Below are 22,098 nucleotides of genomic sequence, written 5' to 3'. Positions count from 1 at the left end.
TCTGCACTTTGAAGCAGCTTGCACTTAAGAGCTGCGTGAACCCGACCCCAGGGCCTCGTCCGCTCCTCCCCAGGGGGCAGGCACACTCGCTAGGTCCCTGTGACACATGGAAGGGGGCACGGAGGGGTTAATGCCTCGCCTGAGGTCACGCAGCTGGTGCCGTGGGTTATGTCCCCCAAGTGGTATGTCCGAGTCCTAGCCCCTGGTGTCTGCGGCTGTGACCTTCTTTGGAAATAGGTCTTTTCAGACGCCATCAAGGGAAGATGAGGTCATGCTGGAGCAGGGCGGGTCCTCATAAAAAGGTCAGGGGAAGACACACACAGGGAGAAGGTCAGGTGAGGACAGGGGCAGGGACGGGAGCGAGGCTCCCACCAGCAGAGGGACACCCCGCAGCACGGCAGCCCCCAGAAGCTGCAAGAGGCCAGGAAGGAACCTGCCCACACCTTGACGTCTGAGAGACACACGTGTGATGTCTGATGCCTCCCAGCTTGCGGTCCTTTGTCACGGGAAACTCACACGGCTGGTGAGCATGAGAGCAAGGCGGACCCCGGGGAGCCTGGCTCCTGGCCTCCCTGCTGTCCTGCTTCTGCCATCTGAGCTCCCTTCCCATCCTTCTCTCATGCAGAGGTGGTACCGTGGCCCCTGCTCTCAGCAGCCTCTCCCAGCTTACCCTCAGCTTGGAATCTGCTGGGTTCTCTCTTCTTGGGCTTCCCTGGTGGCTGCGATGGTAACCAATCTGCCTGCAATGCAGGAGACCCGGGTTCAACCCCTGGGTCGGGAAGATCTCCTGGAGAAGGAAATGGCAACCCACTCCAGCATCTTGCCTGGAGAATTCCATGGACAAAGGAGTCTGATGGACTACAGTCCATGGGGTCGCAAAGAGTCGGACACGACTGAGCGACTATCACTTTCACTTTCTTTTCTTGGGAAAGGCCTGACCCCCTGTCTCTCTCTTGCTCTCTCCTTGACACCCACCCCCAGCTGATGACCTGGGCACAGAAGCTCTGGTCTGGTGCTGCCTCGAGGGAGGCCGGGCGGGGATGCCTGTGCACTTGGGCACCCGCACTGTCACTGTTGTCGCAAGGAGCGGGCTGGACACCCAGGGAAGCTGCAGAGGGAATTCCTGGGAGGACGTCGGCACAGGGCTGACTCGGGGTCCTGGGCACAGAGGAGTCACGCGGCATGCTCGATCCCACCCCTGCTTCGGCCCTCGGGTGTGTGCAGAGTGGGGCATCTCTGCATTCAGACTTCTGTTCTGCTGCTTGTGAGCTGTGCCGCCTCAGGCAAACTATACCACCTCTCTGAAACTTAGTTTCCTCATCTGCAAAATGGGGCTAAGAGTCGAGCCTGCCTCTAGCAGCTACAATGAGATTAAATGTGATATTTCATGCTGAACCTTCTAGGTGTTTAATAAATGCTAGCCATCGGGCCAGTGGGGCACTGATTCAAGACAGTTAAGTCTGCAGAGAGAATAAGGGTGACGAGAAACCCCTAAATGCCCGTTGACAGGGAAATGCCTGAACCAACCATGGCCACGTGCAAGATCACACCAGCCAGCAGGTAAAAGGAATGGAGAGCGGCCAGCAGCCCTGCCGTGGACGCCAGCCCCACGAGCCACGTGGCGTGTAGGAGCACACACGAGCACACACACGGGTGGAGAGGGGAGGACCACGGTGGGGTGGGGGGGGCACCGAGGAAGAGCTTCAGCTTCATGAAACGCTTCAAACTGCTGCAGGAAGCCAGAGCTGTGCTGTACATTTAACTTCAAAGCAGTGAAGAGAAACACCCCCAAATATTTCAGAAACTGGGATCATGGAGGTGGTGGTGTGCCCCTGTCCACAGAATCCTTAAAATTGGGCAGAACCCCACATTCTTAGAAGAAGCTAGAAAGTATCTGAGATCCTGTTCTCCTTGATTTTTCACTGTTTCAGTCGATCACTTCGTTTTTGAAATGATAAGACGTTCACTGGAAACCCAGAATCTGACAGAGCGGTGTTTGGGAGGGGAGTGCTACAGAGCAGGAGGGCTCACGGAGTGCTCACCACCGGCACGGTCGTGGGCTGGTGTCCATTGTTCCACGGATTCTCTTTCTGAGTGCACACCCTCCCCCCTTAAAAGGGTACATGAATCCAGCCCACATCATACAGGCTGGCTTGTTTTTAACCTCACCTCTGCCGCTCACCGCACCCTACCCCAGCACCCATGCCAAAACCGTGACATATGGTTGGCAAACGTTTTCTGGGAAGGGGCCAGGTGATAAATATTACAGGCTTTTCGGGCCATGCTCTGCTGTTGTAGCATGACTGCGGGTGAGGGTGGGGCGGCTGGGTCCCCCCTGAATCTCTTATTTAAAAAGAAAAGCAAACAGGCGATGGGCCAGCCTGTCAATCCCCGGGGGTATCAGCTCCGATCGTCCTCCCTGGCCACACGCAATCAAACGCAAATGTACAGAGAGGTGGCTTTTGCTCCCAGCCTTTGTTGTTCGGTTTACACAAAGGGCATCGCGCTGTACATGGGTCTCTGCATCCACACCCTGTGGGTGGAAGTGGCCCCACATCGATTAGAATAGATTTTCCCATGCTGAGTGTTGTCGTAAGCCACCTCAAATGTCACCGGGCAAAGGCAGCATGTACATTTAGAAAATGAAAATCAAGCAAACAGAAGTCTTCTCTCCTAACCTCGGCCAGAGATCTGGGCAACTCTTGTGTGTGGCCTCTTTGGGCAGTGGTCATCGGGCACTGTGACCGCCACGCATCAGGGACCCAGCAGGGTGGTCCCCTGACCAGACAGCCTTTCCAGGAACTCTCTGTTACAGAGCTCTTCTCCAGGGACCACTGCCTGCCCCACGAGAGCCCCCTCGGTCCAACAGGGTCTTCCACAGTCCCCAGGATCAAAGCCCACCCTGCCTCCAGGCTCTCGCATACCCAGAGTCGTGTCCTGCTTCCCCATAACTATAAACTCAACCCAGGGTGTGTTCATCACTAACAGGAAAGGCTGTCTTTGAGGAATCACCCCCGGTAGACTCAACACATAAATTAAAAAATGCAAATACGGTACCGAGGCTGCTCGTCTTCTGTCGGGTGGGAGAGACATCCAGAGTGAGTTTCACTCCCCTGAAAGGCAGAGGACAGCACAGGGCTGTTTGCCTTGGGCCCGAGAAAGGGAACTCTCTATCCCAAATAAGGAGTTCCCGGGCTTGGCTTCAGGCGGTAGCATCTCGACAGGGGCCTCCGCTGTTTATTTGACTCAGAACTTTATCTGGGGCTCGCAGGACTTCAAAGGCATCCGATCCACTCGGGCCTCATGTGGGGAGCCTCGAGGCCTCACCAGGCTGCCTCTTCTTGGGCTGGAGCCACGGCTCCTGCTGCAAAGGGCCTTAATTTATGAGCGCCCTGGAAAAGGACCCAGCTCCCCAATCAATTCACCTGCAGTGGATCGTCAGTGTTCATGTGCACGCAGGCAATGAAGGTGCGCTCGAATCAAAGGGGGAGGGTGTCCTCCTGAGTTCCTGAGAAGGGGGTCTTGTGGGGAGCAGGAGTCACCAGTCACTCAGGCCGGCCCAGGGCAGGGTCAAGGCAGATCCAGGGGTGGGACCTGGAGGGCATTCTGGCCGTGAAATCCGAGTGGCCCACATGGTGGAGGAGATGCTGGCAGAAGCAACCCAAAGCCGCCACGCCTGATCTCAATGGTCTCAAGCCGAGAGGGACAAGAAGAGCCTCAGGCTGGGGGCTGAGTTCTGCCTCAGGTATGGGGGAAAGTTCTTTACTCTGAGTCAGTTTTCTGGTCTGCAAAATGGGGACATGAAATTAAAAGACGCTTGTTCCTTGGAAGAAAAGCTATGACCAACCTAGACAGCATATTAAAAAACAGAGACATTACTTTGCCAATAAAGGTCCGTCTAGTCAAAGCTATGGTTTTTCCAGTAGTCATGTATGGATGAGAGAGTTGGACTATAAAGAAGGTTGAATGCCGAAGAATTAATGCTTTTGAACTGTGGTGTTGGAGAAGACTCTTGAGAGTCCCTTGGACTGCAAGGAAATCCAACCAGTCCATCCTAAAGGAGATCAGTCCTGGGTGTTCATTGGAAGGACTGATGCTGAAGCTGAAGCTCCAATACTTTGGCCACCTGATGGGAAGAACCGACTCACTGGAAAAGACCCTGATGCTGGGAAAGATTGAAGGTGGGAGGAGAAGGGGACGACAGAGGATGAAAGGGTTGGATGGCATCACCGACTCAACGGACATGAGTTTGAGCAAGCTCCGAGAGTTGGTGACGGACAGGGAAGCCTGGTGTGCTGCAGCCATGGGGTCACAAAGAGTCGGACACGACTGAGCCACTGAACTGAACTGACTCCCACCTCCCAGTGACACTGTACCGTCTCAACAGGGCAGCAGATAAAGTGGCTGGGAAACAGTGGGCACGCAGTGTGTGTCTGCTGCGCCTTCCCCCTTTCTTCAAGGCACTGCAGGGGCTCTCCGACGGGGCTGTGTACTGGAGTCACCTGGGAAACACGCTGTGCTACACTCTCCTCCCCCACCTTCCAGTTCATGAGACAGAGGTGTGCATTGCTAGTAAGTTTCCAGACCGCATAGAGGCTGCTGGTCTGGGGGCCCCACTTTGAGAGCCAGTGAGCCACGGTGGGTCTACTGTGGCGGAGAGGCCTGGAAGGAAATAAAAACTGTTCTGGATGGAAAGTTCATCACAGATGCTGACAGAAGCTCTGAGAGCCAACAGTCGCCAAGGGTCTGCAGCAGCCCACCACCTTCACTCAATGCCGAGTTGGTCCCTGACCTCCTGGCTATGCTTTTCAGGGTCCATGGGCTCTTGGCCATCTGTTCCAGCCCAGAGGTCGGCCCCTTCTGCCAAAGGATCCTATCCACGCAACAGCCTGGTCCCTGCCGCCTCTCCAGCTCCCACCTGGATATGAGCCACCGTGGCCTCCAGCCGCCAAGGTCGGCAGGCTCCATCTAGGCGGCTTTAGGACCCTGGACAGGGGCTCTCTGTCCATTTCAGAGTTTTCTGTCAAACCACCCTTGGGGTCTAAGAGGGCACCAGGGCCCACAGCGGAGCAGGTGCAGACAACGGCCACCGGGGCCGTGGCGCTTCTGCCCTTGCCTCAGGATCAGTCAGCCTCCCTCCCAAACCCCTTTCCATCCAGATAGCGGACTGCCCCCGGGGATATTTTCTGACCCCCGGGTGAGGTAAGGACCTAGTCCCTCTGTGGGGACAGGCGCTGCTCTTTTTGGAGGCTCTGTTTGGCTTCGTCTCTGAGCCAACAAGCAGGCAGGAGCCTCGGAGGCAAACCCAGAATGGCAGCCCCCCACACCCTGCCGAGAGCTGCCAGCCTCCCCAACTTGGGGGGCTTTCTGCCCACCCCCCAGACAGACTCCTATAGAACAGAAGGTCTTCCTGGTCAAGAGACAGCCTCCCATTTACGTTTTACAGACTTATTTGAAGAAAGAGAAAGGGAGAGAAAAAAATTCTGCCTTAAACGGCAGAAAACAAGTTCACCCGCAAAGCGTTTACGTGGAAGGCTTCCTTGTGTGGTGGGGTGAGTCATCAGCCCCGTCAAAGCGTGCGTGGGATGATATGCTGAGCCCCCGGGCCCCCTCCTCGTCTGGGAGAGAAAAGCAAGCCACAAATGCGCTTCTTTCCTGGCTGTGTGGCGAGCCGGCTGTCACTAGCCCCTTCTGAGGCTGGGGGAGGGCTGTCATGTGGGCGTTGTGGGGTGTCTGATGTCCCCAAGCCCAGAGCTGGGCAGCGTGGGGAGGGGACAGGCTTGGGGTCCCAGGGACGTGGTGCAAACCCCAACCCCCTGCTTCCTGCCCTGGGGCTCAAGCAGGTGTTTCTTTCGGGCCCCCCGGGGCTCTGTACTCTTGACCTTTCGAGTGTGATGCTTAAGAGGGCTCCGCAGAGGTGAGACTATTCTAGGCGCCCCTTACTGTTCCTGGTCCACGGGTGGTGGGCACCCGCATCACCTGTCCTTTCTCTCAGACACTCAACTTCCCGTCTGAATAATGCTGTTTCACTCAGAGATTTAGGTCCTTTCGGGCTTGACCCCTGTCTGAAAGAACTACTACAAAACCATAAAAAGCAATGAGGTAGGTAGACCTGAGTGCGCTGAACGAGCTGGTATGTGAGATCAACCACGAGACGTGACAGATGCTGAGGGAGCAAGGAACGCCCAGCGTGGGTAATGAAATCCGTGTGGTGCTTTGAAAGGAACTTTGATGACAACCTTCTGAAGGGCTCCACGAAGCTAAAGGACGGCCTTTGGGAAAACGAACTCGAGGGAGCAGAGACTGTGCATTTCATACCTTTCAGAATTTTCCCAAGGACTGAGTACATGGATAGCTGTCACTGGTCTTAGCTGCTAGCAGCAGATATTTGGGGAGGGAGGGAGGGAGGGGCTGAAAGGGAAGCCGGCAGGAGGGAACTGTCCCGGCTGATGGGAACCCGGGCGCTGGCAACTCAAGTGAGTACAGTAGTCAAAACCCATGTGACCCAACAGATTTGTGCATTTTGTTATGTCTAAATTACAGCTCCATTTTTTTTTTTTTAACTTAAAAGTGTTTACAGAGGTCTATGGACAGTAGCACATTTTTTTCCAGTTTTCTCTGTCCTTTTTACTATTCAGAGGAAACCTTAATAAATGCAATTTTAAATGTCCTACCTCAGTACTCCTGTATCCCGTTGTCAGGTGTATAAACTGGTTTGGATCACTTTGGATAACTGTTCGGGAAGCGTCCACCAAAAGGGACTCTCTGCCTGCCCAATGGCCTGAGCTCAAAAGGATGTAAACATATGTTCACTTAGAGATGTGTTTATAACGGTTCTGTTCATAATAGCCCCAACCTGGAAATCTCTGTCCGTAACAGAAGGAACAAATTAATAGTCTGTTCATTTAACAGAACACTATTGAGTGAAGCAAATGCATAAATCACTACTACACAGGATATTACATGCTGCACACACAAATCTTACAAACGTAACTTTGAGCCGAAGGAGCCAGGCATGCAGGCGTTTAGGCCGTGTGACTCCATTTACCTGAAGTTCAGGTCCGTTCAGACGAATCCACACGGCAGGAAGGGAGGAGAGTGGGTCCCTTGGAGGGGGGTGGGTGCACAGGGCCCAGGGGAACTCTGTGGGGAGGGGGGGTTCCAGGGAGGCGGTCACGTTCTCTGTATCGATCTGGGCGGTTACAAGATCAATTCTATAAGCATCTGTGGCATTTTTAGCCAGGAGTACCTTTCGATCTGTGTACTTTTCTGCATGTATGCTATCGCTTCGATGAAAAGTCTACTTCAAACACAGAGCAAACTGCCCTATGTCGATTCCAAAGAGAACTCTGGTTGAGGAAGGGCCTGATGCTCACTGGGGCTTCCCTGTCTCTGTGGGCTCAGACAGGGGAGTAGGCCACCCACCCACTCCATGCCCAAGGCGGTGCCCCTTTCTGCCAAAAGAAGCGGGTTGGAGACCCACTAACCACCCAGTGTTCAACTCTCAGCTCCGCCTGGTTCTGGCTGTGGATGAGCTCCTTGGCCCTCTCCGCTCCCCCTTCCAAACGAACCTGGCTTTGAGAAGACTGGCAGAAAGCATCCACCGGAGCCCCCAGCGCAGCCCTGGACGCCGGGAGGCACCTAGTGACCGCTCTCTCCAGTTACCGCAGGAAAGCCCATGGGAGCAGGAGCGCTCCTCCCCAGGGCGCCCTGCCCTCTGCCACTTGTTAGCCTCAATCCCTGAGGCTTCCCGTGTTATTAGTTTCAGGGCCCCTGATGACCCACCAGGGGCCAGGAGCTGCGGCTGCGAGTCGCTGGAGACCGTGGCCTCCCACGGGCTGTGATGAGCGCAGGTGAAGAGGCAGCCTGGCTGGACTCACCTCGGAGAGGGCCTCTGCTCCCTGGGATCAGCTCTGCCACGGGGGGCACCTCCCGCCAGGCACACCCCAAAGTCTTGGACGGTGATGGGCCCCCTGCCTCACAGCGGGGGAGCCCCCCTTCACAGTTCTCTGTGGAATCCCTCTGATCCCTCTTAGGAAGTCACAAAGCCCGCTTTGACCAAGTGCCAGAAATTAATCTGGACGGAATTCCTGCCTCTTGGACCTGGAGGAAGCCAACCTGTGGCTGGGCCTGTGAAAGGACCGAAGAGGCCATTCTCGGCCGTTCTCGGCCTGCTCCCCGCCCCAGCTTCACCTTCCCGCTCAGGGGCAGGACGGCCGACACTCACGACCTCTCCAGGCAGCTCGGCAAAGGCTCCCGTGAACAAGCCTCAGAGCCGACGGGACTGGACATGGATCCCGTCCGGGCGGTCACGGGGGCAGGGGTAGGGGGGCTGTCGCTCCCTCTGTCAACTCAGGGTGACCCCCACGGGCTGCGTGGAGAAGGGGTCTGCCCCGGGGGCAGTGACTGATTAGGGACGCCTGCCAGCAGCTCTCTGGGGGTGGGTGACACACGTGCGGTTTGCACGTGGCTTCTTTCTCCGAGAGCCCTGTCTTTTGGAAACTGTCTACACAAAGGGAAAGAGACCTTGATCATTAAAAAAGAATAATTAACACTGATCCAGTGCTTATTCACATGGAATGTGAAATGTGCCATTTCTAAGTTCTTTACTGCTATTAACCCATGTGACTCTCACAGCAACCCAAGAGGCTTGGTCTTAACGTGGCCCCCACTTTATTCAGGAGGAAAAAAAGAGTTCCACGGAGGAAAGCAGCCACTCCAGGGGTCCCATGGCCCATTCGGTGGGGGAGGAGCCAGGATTGGAACTTGAGCAGTCTGGGGCTAGAAATGTTTCTCTTGGGGGCGAATTAGCAACACGTGGAAAGAGTCACCAAAGAAAACACATCCCTGCTCTCTGCCTAGCACCCACTGTTCTGGAAATCTGTCCTGAAAGAGGAGTTCTAAAGAAGCGAAAGCCTGGCTACAGCGGATAGTCATGACTTAACTGTCTGTAACTGAGGAGGATGGGCACAGCCCAAATGCCCAAGAGCAGACCCTGTGGTCAGCTGTGCATGACCTCCTCACAGATGTGACGGACACACTGACATGTCTAAGGACCTGGCCACAGCTGCCAAGAGGCTGTGCAAAGGGAGACAGAGCCTGGAAGGGCATTAGGGGGTGAGACCAGGGAGCAGGGCGGTCACTGGTCTCGCTGTGGCCGTAAGGGTGTTCTCACCGCGCTAAAGAGGGCAGCAGCAGTGGGGCAGGGGGCAGGCCGCGTGGAAACGGCAGGAGGGGAGCACGGGTCACCGCCTTCCCTCCGGACACGTCGAGCCCAGCGCGAATCACCCAAGAGCACAGGGTCTGGGGGCCAGGAGCGAGGCACGGGTGGGTGACAGCTGGGAGGCTCCAGTCCGGGGACCTGGGGGACACCGTGTGTCTGGGCAGGTGTGTGAGCGTGACCTTTCAGGGCCAGGCCCAGGGCATCTGCTGTGTCCCAGAAAATCAGCTCTCCCGTCAAAAGCAGGGGATTGCCACGTCAGAGGTTAATTCATGCAATCCTCTCGGTGACGGCTGTGAGGCTTAGAGAAAAATGTAAAGCTCTCATGAAACGCCTCTGGAGACAGGACACCAGGGCCCCTGGCACACGAGGCGTGAGGGCAGGGGCGACGGGGACGGTCAAGAGCAAAGCCCGCAGGTGCGAGTGCGTGCATGCATCTGTGCGCACACACGTGTGCAGTGGGACCCCGCTCCCAGGTGCTGGAGTCAAACCTGTGTTCGAGCCCCAGACCTACCACTAAGGGCTGCGGGCCCTCGAGCAGGCGTGTTAACCTCTCGGCCTCGGCCTCTGCATCTCAGAGACGGGGAAACAGGAGGCCGAGGCCCCGTCTCGGGGTTGTGGGGGTACCTCAGGGCGCTGAACGAGGTGCTGGCATCGGCTCAGCACGGGAGGAGCGTGGTGTGGAAGCTGGATCGTGACACCATGAAGAACAGCTGTCCCTGGCGATGGCCTTCGTCCCCTGGGTCCCTCCATCCGTGAGACGGAGGAGCTGGGACCACGCAGAACTGCTCCAGCAGGCGTAGACAGGGGCACCCCCAGCCAGGCAGTGCCCTCCGAGGACAGACTGCTCTCCCCCACCCCGATCTTAGACACCCCACGGGGGGCACCATGAGGGCGGGGAGCACCCGCTGGCTGCTCTGACCAGGGCATGTGTGGTGACGCTCCCACAGCCCTGGCAGGGCAGCCCGTCTTCACACTGACCTGTGAGCGAGGCGCTACTTAGTGATCTCCCCATTTCACAGACGAGAAAACTGAGGCCCCAGTAAACACACCCCACACCCAATGTACTCAAACACGGTCTCCCCGCAGCACACACGCACACACAGGCACGGACCCCAGCTTCTCGACCCACCTACTCTGTCCAGCAGAGGGACAGGCCCTGGACAGGGGTGACCGAGCGGCACTGGCCGCCTCAGGGACTCGGGAAACTCTGCTCAGGGATGCAGGGGGTGGGCAGTGGCGTGGCTGGGTGGCCGACCAGGGAAGATGGGGGCCTGGACTGGGATTTCCCCAGAGTCCCCCAGAGGGAAAATCACCTTGGTTTTCAAGACTTCTGGGCAATGAATGGCCCAGGAACCCCTCTCAGGAAGAGAGAAGGTGTCTTTCAGAGCTGGAGGCACCAGAAGTGCCGGCTGCACGAAGCCGGCGTATCGTGCTTCTCGGGGCTCCTTCAGGGCAGCTTAGGGCGTGTCTCCCCGCAGCCAGGTCCTCAAGGCCTGTCCCACACAGCTTGAGCAGCGGGCCTCTCGCCCTGAACCCAGGGATGGGCCCGTCTCCTCCCAGCTTTGTAAACACACCCTGGCCCCTTCCGCCCGAAGCACACCCTGGCTCTATCACACAGACCCAGCCTGGCCCCTCACAGCCTGACATGCAGGGACAGGCCTGTGTCCACAAGCCGTGGCTTCCAAGTGCATCTGAGACAGAAACGAGACCTAATTAACCCAGGACAACTGTTTATGCTTCCACATCCCCAGGGATCGGCCTCGGGGGCCAAACCCCCTAAAACTCAGCAGGGCAGGGCCAGCCTCTCCAGGGAGCCCCAAGGACACTGCTCTGCCCAACCCGATCCTGTCCTCCTGCTCTGAGCCCCGGGCCCCCCCACACCTCCCTGACTCCCTGCCCCGGGGCGGGAGCCGGCAGGAACAGCAGAGCTGCCTGCAGACAGGAAGGGGCAGGGAAGGGGGGGAGCCTGGGACATTGAGGGTCACCCCCTGTCCCCTTCTGGGGGCCTTGGGTTCTTGGACAAGTGTGGCTCGGAGTCCCTCACTTGCAAACATCAGCAACAACGGACCATTTGGTGAGCCGAGATGACACTCAAAGCCCACTGCCCCTCGGGGAAAACGCCCCCGGTGGGCTGGGTCAGGGTGCGCTGGAGTTCAGAGCTGAGGCCAGAAGAGCAGCAGGACCCCCAGGATGGAGAGAGGTGAGGACGTCACACGGTGTTGTTCTCAGACTCTGCCTGTTGCCACAGCGCAACTGGAGGTCGATTCTAGAGCCGTGGTTCTCAAGCTTCATTTTTTTTCATTATGGTTCCCCTAAGGAGCCTATTAAGACACCTCCATCCCAATCTGCCCTGATCCCACTGAGGTTAAATTCTAGAAAACAAGATTCTGTTCAGTAGACTGAACTACATTCTCTACACACCACTGGAATAACTAGGTATTTTTAAGCCCCAAACACCGATTCTGGCCCCCTTGGAGGCAGTACCACACCTGTGGAGAACGCCCTGGCGGGTCCCAGTACTACTGGGTAAAGACTCCATAAAGCTACGGGAACACAGCAGGTAAGAGGTAGCATTCTTCACAAGCAGAAAGTTTTCCCTATGTTGTCCTGCAGCCACAACACGCACATGCATTGGGTGTAGGGGAAAAAGGATAAATACAACATTTAGAGAATTTAAAAACTCAAGCTAAGGTTGTGGGATTTCGAATGTCCTTAAATTTGATGTTCTATTGATTTTAAGTTAAAGGTAGAGAAAAGCAAACGAAAGAATCCAAAATGGTCAGTGGTAAATACGGAGGAGGGAGTGGCGGTATCAGGCAAGAGAACCAGGACACATCCCGAGTTGGGCCGAGAGGCAGAAGCTTGGGATCATGCGCAGGTGGCTCGGGCAGGATGCGGGGCAGCCCCTGGATCCACACTGCAATCTGCGTGTGACTATGCGCAAGTCACTGGACCTCTCTGAGCCCTGACATGTGCTGAATAAGGAACAGCAAAGCGCAGAGACACACCCTGTACCGGCAGGTACTCAGCAACTGCGTCTGACTGAACGAACTCCGGCTGGAAGCTGTACAAACCGTGAGATGGATCGGCTACAGAACCGGGATTCAAACCCTGGGTCTCCGAGCTCATTTCACCAGCCAGCAGTACCTCAAAAACACCTTAGGTCTCCTTGCCGTTTTATAAGGAAGGGGAGAGTGCCTCCGTTCCATCTCACCAAAACTGAGGGGCAAAGAGTCACAAGAATGAAACCAGGCTGCTGACACTGAGAGATCACTGCCACCTGGTGGCAGCATACCTGAATTATTGGGGGGCGGGGGTGTCAAAAGGGAAAGATTACGAGCATTTCACCTGTGCTGTGACTAGTCGTGTCCGACTCTGTGCGACCCCCTGGACTGTAGCCCACCAGGCTCCTCTGTCCATGGGATTCTCCAGGCAAGAGTACTGGAGTGGGTTGCCACGCCCTCCTCCAGGGGATCTTCCCAACCCGGGGATCAAACCCAGGTCTCCTGCATTGCAGGCAGATTCTTTACCATCTGAGCCACCAGGTAAGCCCTACACACCCATAAGCCTACAACAAAAAGTGCTTAAACGGTGAGAATACAGGTCACCATCCATCCGCTGCAGAAGGACCGCTCACTGCTGGGCACTTGCTGATTCCTTGACACTCTGACCTGAGTGTGCTTGCTTCTGTTTTTTTGGCATGGACATCTACATACTGCTATATTTAAGAGGGATAACCAGCAAAGACCCAGCAAACAAATAAATAAAACGATGCTATGGAAAAATAATAAATAAAATTTAAGTGATTTAACAACCATCAACAAACCAACCACTGCCAAAATTGAGCAGACATCAGGTCTTGATGAGAACTGCTAGCAGCTCAGGGTTCCCCACTTCGGTACTTGCTCAATCAACTGTCTGAACCCCACATGCAATCCTTGTGCCTGAATTCGTACATTTCGAGCTTGTCAGCTTTAAATCACCCTTCCGGCTGTCACAGTCTCCCGAAGCTCCACTTTCCATGCCTACCATCTTAGTCATCGCTTGTAGCTGCGTAGTATTTACACATGTCACCAGTCCTGCCTTTCAGGAGTTCCCAGAGATTCCAGAAAGCGACTGGAGACAGTGTGGACCAGGGCAAGGCGGCAAGCAGAGTGGAGTCCACTCAAGACCACCTCCTCCTTGACACTGACCTTGCCACCTGTTCAGAGACATCTCCCCAACCTGTCAGGTGGGCAGTGAGTCTCCATCGTGCTCCGAGAGAAAGCAAGGTGCTCACTCCCTGAGGACTCACGAGGGAGACACGCGCGGGAGGAGGAGCAGAAGAGGAAAGCTCCGGGCAGGTAGCCGCTGCTGTCCCCGGCCGCAGGGTGGCCCCTCCTCGCAGGGACCCCATCACGCCGCCCGTACTCCTCTCTGGTGGCTGGTCTGGCCTTCACCTCCCAGGACCGCTGGCCAGTCCTGAGGCAGACCCTCCCTGCCTGTCCCGGGCCACCTGGCTGCAGAGATCAGGCCTCAGAGAGGATGTCCCTGCAGAAATCGAGGTCTGAGCAGCAGCTGCTGGCGCCACAAACAGGTGCCTCCCTGGGCCTTCCACCCACATTCAGGAAGCCCCAGAATGGGCGAGGCCTGGGTATGAACCTTGCCCCGGGCCCTTACCAGCTGCAGGAGCTGGGCTCGGGTCTGGCCTTGCCTTCCCCACGGAGAAAATGGGAGCAATGATAATGAGCAGCCTGACAAGGATCAAAGAGTCACGATGAGGCAGGCGCTCGGTAAACGCCAGTCCCTTCCCTGTGCAGCCCCAGCTTGGAGACTCAGGCTCAGCCTCGGAGACGGCCACCCAGGCACAAGAGAGAGGCCCTGCCGCTGTCGGGCGGGGAGGAGGGGTGGCCTTCTGGGGACCTGGAATGTCAGTTTCCAGGGCTGAGTTTCTGTCCTCTGCCCAGCTGCGACGAGAGCCCCTCCAAAGGCGTGAGAAGAATGCTGAGTGTCCCCTGGTCCTCCCCACAGGACACACGGCCTCAAACCCCGCCCAGGGCCAGCCGCTCAGCCCCACCGCGCTACAGCTTACTGCAAAGGTGCCGGCTCGGGATGCACAGCGGTCATCCTAGCCACACCCTGCTGGCTCTGCAAGGCCTCCTGTTCTTGTTCTAAACTAAAAGGTCAGGAGGTGAGGGACAGGAGGCTGGGTGTGGGTCCTGAGCCACAGAGCAGAATGTGGACTCTCTGGGGCAGCGGGGACACTTCCCACAGATCTGGCCCCTGGGTCTTGAACACGACCAGTCAGGGACTAATTCAGCATTTGTGCTAGAGAGCTGGGGACCATCCCACACGGAGCTAGAACCCGAAAAGCAGGCCAAAGAACCAGAGAGCGGAAAGGAAGGGAAGCCTGTGGAAATACAGCTGGACTTCTGCATCTCTGATAAATTTTCCTCTGCTGCCAACTTCGAAAGTCACTTTCAACTTATCACCTGGACTCCCTCAAGTCCTGCCCCCCAGAGCCGCTCAGGTGAGCTCCTGTTCTGAGAGCAAGCGGGTCTACGATCCTTCCAGAAGCCGGCACGCCACAAGGTTCCCAGGCAAAGTCAGGGGCCAACTGGGCAGGGACACAGCTTTGGCATCGCAAGGGGGCCAAGTATCAACCATCCAAGAGGGAGGTAGGGGCTTTCAGACAATGGGGTAAAGCGCCCAGGAGGTGAGAGACCCCTGCTCTCCAGCCTCTGGGTGACCAAGTGGCACCTCAAACGAGCAATGAGCCAGGACTTACCTTCCACTGCAGAGAATGGAACCACTGGTCTCGCAGGTAGCTGTTGGCGGCCTGCAACGAGAACAGGACAACGCTGGTCAGTCACCAGCCTGCAGCATCTCAGAGCATTTTATGGGCCAGCATGAGGTCCTGCACCAGGCTGAACCACTCGTGTGTAAAACCAAACCGGAAGCGGTCACCTGGTGGACTCATCTGAAATAAGACACGGCTCTTGCCTAGCGCTTATTCTGCTGGGCAGACGCTGGTGGCTGCAAGAGCTTCAACTGCACACGAATCTCAGCATTTTCAGGATCAGAGAAGGGGCCGGGATGAGTGGGGAAGAGGCACGGGGCGAGGGGGTGATGGGGATGAGCTGCCTGGTGCTCCAGGCGCCAAGCATTTGCCATCCGTGTAATCTGTCCTCCGAGGTGGGCAACGCTCTGTTTCACCAAGGGAAAAACTGAGGCCCTGAACGCTCACGTCAACTGACCGCATTTAAACCCGCAGCCTGGCTTCCAAGTCTGTGGGTTTAACCACCGCACCCCCTGCCAACTGCAGACAGCCACTGTAGAGACCAGGCGGCCTTGGCCTCAGGCAGAACTAGTAGATGTTACACATCCCCGTTCGGGGAGCTCGGCCTTCCAAGACCGACACCACGCCAGCTCCGAGCCTCCGGGCCACTCGGAGTCGGACGGTTCTCACTCCCAATTCCAGCACGTCTGCTGATGACAAGTGCAGTATTCACGGCGGGTCTGCCGGGCGCTGGACGCTAGGCCCTACGCCTGGACGAGCTCATCCTGTCCTTAGGTCAACCCTGGGGAGTGGGCACTCCAGCAGACAAGGAAACTGAGGCTCAAGAGATTGAACTCATCCCCCAGGGGCTCACAGGCAGCAGGGGAGGGGGGCCAGCGCCTGGACCCAGGGTCTGACTCACGGTGAAACCGCAGTGTGACGGCATCTCACGTCTGCCGCTGGCCACCCCCGGGGCAGAAATGTAGCGCCCGTCCCCTGCCTGAGCCCCGGCCCGCTGTTCTGAGTGGCCACAACCCTGACGGGCGAGGGGCTCTGACAAAGACCAGAGCCTCTCTCCAGGCAGGAGTGCCTGCCTTCTCTTCCTGAGCCACACACACACACACACACACAGACTCACACACACACAGACACACATACACAGACACAGACACACACACACACACACACACACACAGACACACACACACAGACACACACACAGACACACACAGACACACACACACACAGACACACAGACACACACAGACACACACAGACACACAGACACACACAGACACACACAGACACAGACACACAGACACACACACAGACACAGACACACACACACACACACTCACACACACACAGACACACAGACACACAGACACAGACACACACACACACACAGACACACACAGACACAGACACACACACACACACAGACACACACAGACACACACAGACACAGACACACACAGACACAGACACAGACACACAGACACACAGACACACACACAGACACACACACAGACACACACACACACACACAGACACACACACACACTGCACCCGCTGTGTGCATCCTGGGGTCACCCTCATTCAAGGGGATTCAGCTCTTACAGATGACCTCCCCTGATCCCCGGCAAGCCACAAATGAAACCCCAGCTGCTCGCCCAGGCCAGAGTTTGGGGAAGTCTCTGAGCTGCAGAAAATGAACCAGTTCAGTGGCCCGGGGAGCTGGGAATCGGGTTTCCGCGGGCAAGCTCGGAGACGCGTTTGACACCCCAAGCAGCTCCACACCAGCACCTTGAGCCAACGTGTGTGCGTGCTTCTGCTCTGAGTCGGGGGAGTAGGCTGGAGGGCACCCTGCATGGGACGCAGGAACCTCTGCAGTAGCTGAGTCTCCAGAAGCCCTGGGTTCAAGCCCCCTGAGGACCCACAGCCTGCGACACCTGACCGGTGCAGGGCAGGCCCAGCAGCCCCCGCGGAGGGCCCGTGGGGGGTCACCTGCTGGCGCTGACCGAGCTGTGGTCTCAGGACAGATCGTGGACTTCAGGGTAACCAAACGCAGCCCACACTCAGGAAGAGCGGAGCAAGACCCCAACGATGAGAGCGTCCGTGGACACCCACTGAGCACGGCGCCCCGCGTGTGCTAACAGCAGGGGTCAGGGCAGGACGGCCACGGCCAGCGCCGTGCTGACAAACCTGTAACAGCAGGCGCCCCTGGACGAACAGCCCCGATCGCGGTGGGTGCGGACGTCCACACGGACGCCCCTTGGCCAACTCCAGGCTCCCAGGGCACGTCCCTGAACCAGAGCTAAGGCAGGATCCTGGTGGCTCTCAGGAGCTGGGACAGGCGGGAATGAGCCACTCCAACATGATTCAGACCCACAACCATTTCTCTGCTTTTCAACACACTGAGGTGATCAGGGACAGGGGAGGTGTGGCGTGTCGAACGAGGGGCCTCCAGAGACTGTCCACGTCCTAATCCCCAGGAATGTGTTCAGTTCAGACGCTCAGTCATGTCCAACTCTTTGCGACCCCATGGCCTGCAGCATGCCAGGTTTCCCTTTCCATCACCAACTCCCGGGGTTTGCTCAAACTCATATCCTTTGAGTCGGTGATGCCATCCAAGCATCTCATCCTCTGTCGTCCCCTTCTCCTCCTGCCCTCAATCTTTCCCAGCATCAGGGTCTTTTCCAATGAGTCAGTTCTTTGCATCAGGTGGCCAAAGTATTTCAGCTTCAGCTTCAACATCAGTCCTTCCAATGAACACCCAGGCCTGATCTCCTTTAGGATGGACTGGTTGGAATGTGTTACCTTGTTGCAAAGGGACTCTGTGGATCAAGTCAAGGACCCTGACGTGGGGAGACTACTCCGGCCCCTCTGGGTGAGTTATGAGGGTCTATATAAGAGGCAAACAGGAGGTCAGAGAGTCAAAGATGTAAACAGAGCTTGTAATGACGTGGCCATGAGCCGAGGGATACAGGTGGCCTTGAGAAGCTAGAGATGGATTCCTCCCTAGGGCTTCAGATGAACTAGTCCTGCCCACACTTGGGAGTTTAGCCCAGTGAGACACGTGTTGAATTCAGATCCCCAGAATGGTCAAGATACAAATCTGTGCTGGCCTTTTTTTTTTTTTTGTAGAATCTCAGTTCCCTGACCAGGGATCAAACCCAGGCCCAGAGCAGGGAAAGCCAAGTCTTTACCCCCGCTTCAGCAGGGAATTCTCAAACCTGTGCTGTGTTAACCACCATAGTCAAGGTACTCTGCCTTTTGGCAGCAGGTGTGACCCCACCACCTGCTCTCTGTACTGCTGGGCCCCTGGGAACCTGGCTGGGGAACCTGAAGGCGCCACGCTGATGAAGGGAGAGGCTCCAGTCAGGGCGAGGCCCCCACCCTGCAAACAAAAGGGTGGGCCAGAAATTTGCTCCAGGAAAGGGGAGGCGACTTCTGTGACACCCTCGCAGTCGCAACCCCTGTCTTGATGCTGGAGACAGGGAGGCCACGGCAAGAGCAGGCCCTCCCGCTCCTTCCTCCGGCTGGTTGAGTTTTGGAGAAGGACAGAGGCCGTGCGGGGACGTCCGGAATCCCAGGGCGGGCATCTCAAGGCGCCGTCCGGGGGAAGGCAGCGCGTTCAGAGTGGACAGAGTCCCCACGCTGCCGCGGGGAGGGCCAAGCCTGGACGACGGCCCCCAGCCCAGACGATGGCCCCCAGCCCCACCACGGGGGACCCAGGGCGCATCTCTGCGTCCTGAGTGGAGCGGGGCCCAGCCTGGGAAAGAGGCCCTGGAAGCAGGCTCTGGCGGGCGCCAGCCTCTCCTGGCGATAAATCTTTCGAATCCTACAAGGGCCTCGTTCCAGGCAAATTCTGCCTAATTTCCTCTTTGAAAGTTGCCAAGTTCCCTCTCATTGTTGTATTGTCTGGAGAGGTGAGAAAAACAGCCAAGGGTGCACGGTGGGTGACCGTTCCCAGGTTCGCCCTCCCCGCCCCACTTCTTAGGGGAAAAAACAGCACGTGCTGTGCCGCCGGAAAAGGTTTCTCTCTCCGGCTTCCAGTAAGGAGGGCACCCGCCCTGTCCTGCCCCAGCTGCCAGTGTTTGGGGTAAACAGTGGCCTGGCCTCCCCTGGGGGGTCTCGGGAACGTCACTGAGATGAGCCGGTCTCGGAAACCGTTTCAGAAAGCAGCAGCACTCTCGAGAAAGTGGGGCTGGCAGGGGTGGGGGGGGTCCCCTTGCTCCTGGTCTCGCCTGAAACCTTGTTGTCCAAGCAGTGGGCTCTGTCCGCTTTCTCATCAGTGACTGGACAGCCACAGAGGAGGCAGAGATCTCTGGGAGATGATCCGGGTCTTCATCTCTGCTCCGCGACTCCACGGGCCGGCAAGGAGCACCCCCTGCCCCCCTGCCCGGCACCGTTCATGGGCTCGTGGAGTTACCCCTCACGATGAAATGCCAGCAGACAGGGCATTAGAAGAAAGACGATAAATAAGTCCTTCCTGCACCCGGGGACTCTAATAACATGCCATTAGGGAGCTCACGCTGAAATACACAAAACATCCACAAACACACCAGTCGGACCCAGGCTGGAGGGCTGGCGCCTTTGTCTGCCGACTGGACCTGCAGGCATGTTGCGTGGTGCCTCTGAGCAGGGCAGGAGGACCATCTTCTTGAGAGCGCTTGTCCTTTGCTTTTTAATATTCATTTATTTGGCTGCGCCAGGCCTTAGTTACAGCATGTGGGATCTTTTTTTGTTGTTTTTTTTTTAGTTTTGGCATGCGGGGTCTTCAGTCCATGGCATGTAGGATCTAGTTCTCGGACCAGGGATGGAAGCCGGTCCCCCTGCCTAGGGGGCCTGGAGTCTTAGCCACTGGACCACCAGGGAAGTCCCCTGCGAGCATTCCTGAACCTTCCCTGAACTCAGGTCAGTTCCCAGGGGGTCTGAGTGAGGCACCGGCTCAAATTCTCACAAAGCAGCTACATAAGGATGAGGGGTAGGGAGCGGAGAGGGGAAAAAACGGACAGCGGAAGAGAGACTTAGGTCAGGACGCACAGAGAAGGGGCCGGGGGGAGAGGCAGGCCTGGAGAAAGACCGCAGAGGGGGAAGCAGAGAGTGAGGTGCATCAAGGGACCCCCAGACACCGCCCCGCCACAGGATGGACCCCTACGCGGGAAGGCAGGGGCGCTGGGGGCCCGCAGGCCACCCGCACTGAGGCTGTTCCCGCGGGGGCAGCAGGGGTCGGAATGAGAAGTCCTGGGGTCTCAGCCCCGTGTGCGGATGGGAGCATTTGCAGGACTGAGACACTGGCACCTGACGTCCTGAGCACCCAGAGCAAGGCCGGAGGACACAGGAGCCGCCCTCTTGATTCATTACCTTGGACTTAAGTGCAGACGACCCTGTGAGTCTGGCGGCCGCTATGGGGGCAGCACGGCTCGGGGCGGCACCCGGGCACAGCATGGCCTTGACCCCCGGCGCCCCTTGCCGCCGCACTCGGCCCCCACCCCCTACCCCTGCCAGGACGCGGGGACTGCCGTCACACCCCTGCTCTGGGCCCGTCCTGTGAGTCTGGACAAGCCCCCCGGCAGGGGGTCCCGCCGACCAGCAGGAGAGCCAGCGCCCGGCCCGCCACCTCGGGGGCCGCCCCATCACCACGCGGGCCCGCAGACTGCAGCCCAGCCCCGCAGCGCCTCGAGACTGCTGATACAACCAGGCAGCCGCTCGCTGCCCGTGAACCACAGGAGGGCGAGGAGGAGGGGGTGACGGGGGGGAAGCAAGCTGGGAGGGACCCTGGGGACGGCAGGGCTGCACCCACCTGTCCGCCGCCTCAGTCCACCTGCCCGCAGTCAGCCAGGCCCCGGGAGTGCAGATGGGAGGCCCCCGCGGGATCAAAGGGATACTCGGGCAACGCCCGGCACACCACATCCTCCAAGCGCCCTGCCCCTCTGTCTGGGGGTCCCTCCGTGGAGGACGCTGCCCGCTCTAGCTCCAGAGCACTGGGAGATGCCCCTGCCAGGGACAGGGCAATTACAAGGCTTCCCTTGGGCCCGCCTGTCTGGGGGTCTCACGGATGCCCCGTCTGCTCGGCCAGCAGACCAGTCCCTCAATTGCCCCCCACCTCTCGGGAGCTCTCGGCGGCTGCCTGCGGCCCTCAGAACAGCACTGTGGCTCCCTCGCTCGACTGACATGACCTGTGGGGCCTGGCTGCCTGCAACCCGACAATTCTGGGCTCGTATTTAGGGCCTGCACCACCGCCCCCTCCTGTCCGCGGCAGGGACCCCCCCACACCCACACTCTCAGGCTTCGCACCCCCTCCTCCCTCTGCCCACAGTGGGCATCCCATCCTGGCACACTCCGACTCACCCCTCTACACCCAGCTCTAGCGTCACCACCCACGGAGAGCCTTCCCTGGGACCTCCAGGGTGACAGTGAGTCCCCCAGCCCTCGGGGACAGGCCTCGATTTCAGCTGCTACCTCTGGGGGGTTTGTTTGTGGCTCTGTCTCCCCGGGGGCCTGACTCACCTCCCCACCCCCCGCCCGCACAGGGGACAGCAGGCTCTGTGATTTAAGGGGATCTTCTCAGCCCCCTCCCTCTCCGCTTGCTATGGACCCCGAGTATTGCCCTCCTTGCCCCTAGACTCCCATCACTGCTACCCGCCAGCGCAAAGGGGCCAGAGCTGACCGCTCCCTTCACAGAAGGTGCAACCATCACAGAGGGGCAGGAAGGATAGAAAGGAAAGCGCTGCTGGCTGGAAGTCAGGAGGGAAAAGGGGAGGGCAGCTATGAGAAAACCCGCAGGGTGTGAGAGATTTAGGAAGAAAGCAGACAGGCAGTGTCCTCTGAGGGATGACAGTAAAGGCTGGGGTCTTCCTGAAGGATCATAAGCTGTTATGCTCAGCTCCCGGGGCTCGACATTCCTCAGAGGCCAAACTGTGTGCCTCTCGGCTCCAGCATTGTTGAATAATCTGGTGGCCACTTTTGAAACAAGTTTTAGGGAGCATCTCTGTGGGCTCAGAGCAGTCTCCCAGGAGAGACAGAGTTAGAAAGAAAACGTTCCTGAAAGAGAGGCAAAGGGAGACCGTCCTCCAGGAGATAAGAGTCCATTCCCTCTAGACAAGCAGTC

General features: G+C 57.7%; 1 protein-coding gene across 1 annotated transcript in view; it reads right to left on the bottom strand.

Annotated features, from left to right (window-relative positions):
- The window catches only part of LOC122691556 (c-Maf inducing protein), a 204,687-nt gene that overhangs the window by 53,310 nt on the left and 129,279 nt on the right, over positions 1 to 22,098 (bottom strand). The window contains exon 3 of the mRNA XM_043898139.1: positions 14,991 to 15,041. Coding sequence (XP_043754074.1) covers positions 14,991 to 15,041 — 51 coding nt within the window. The remainder of the gene's footprint in view (positions 1 to 14,990; positions 15,042 to 22,098) is intronic.

The sequence above is a fragment of the Cervus elaphus genome, chromosome 4 (genome assembly GCF_910594005.1).
Source record: "Cervus elaphus chromosome 4, mCerEla1.1, whole genome shotgun sequence".
NCBI classification, from domain to species: Eukaryota; Metazoa; Chordata; class Mammalia; order Artiodactyla; family Cervidae; genus Cervus; species Cervus elaphus.
This window is presented reverse-complemented; position numbering and strand designations above follow the sequence as displayed.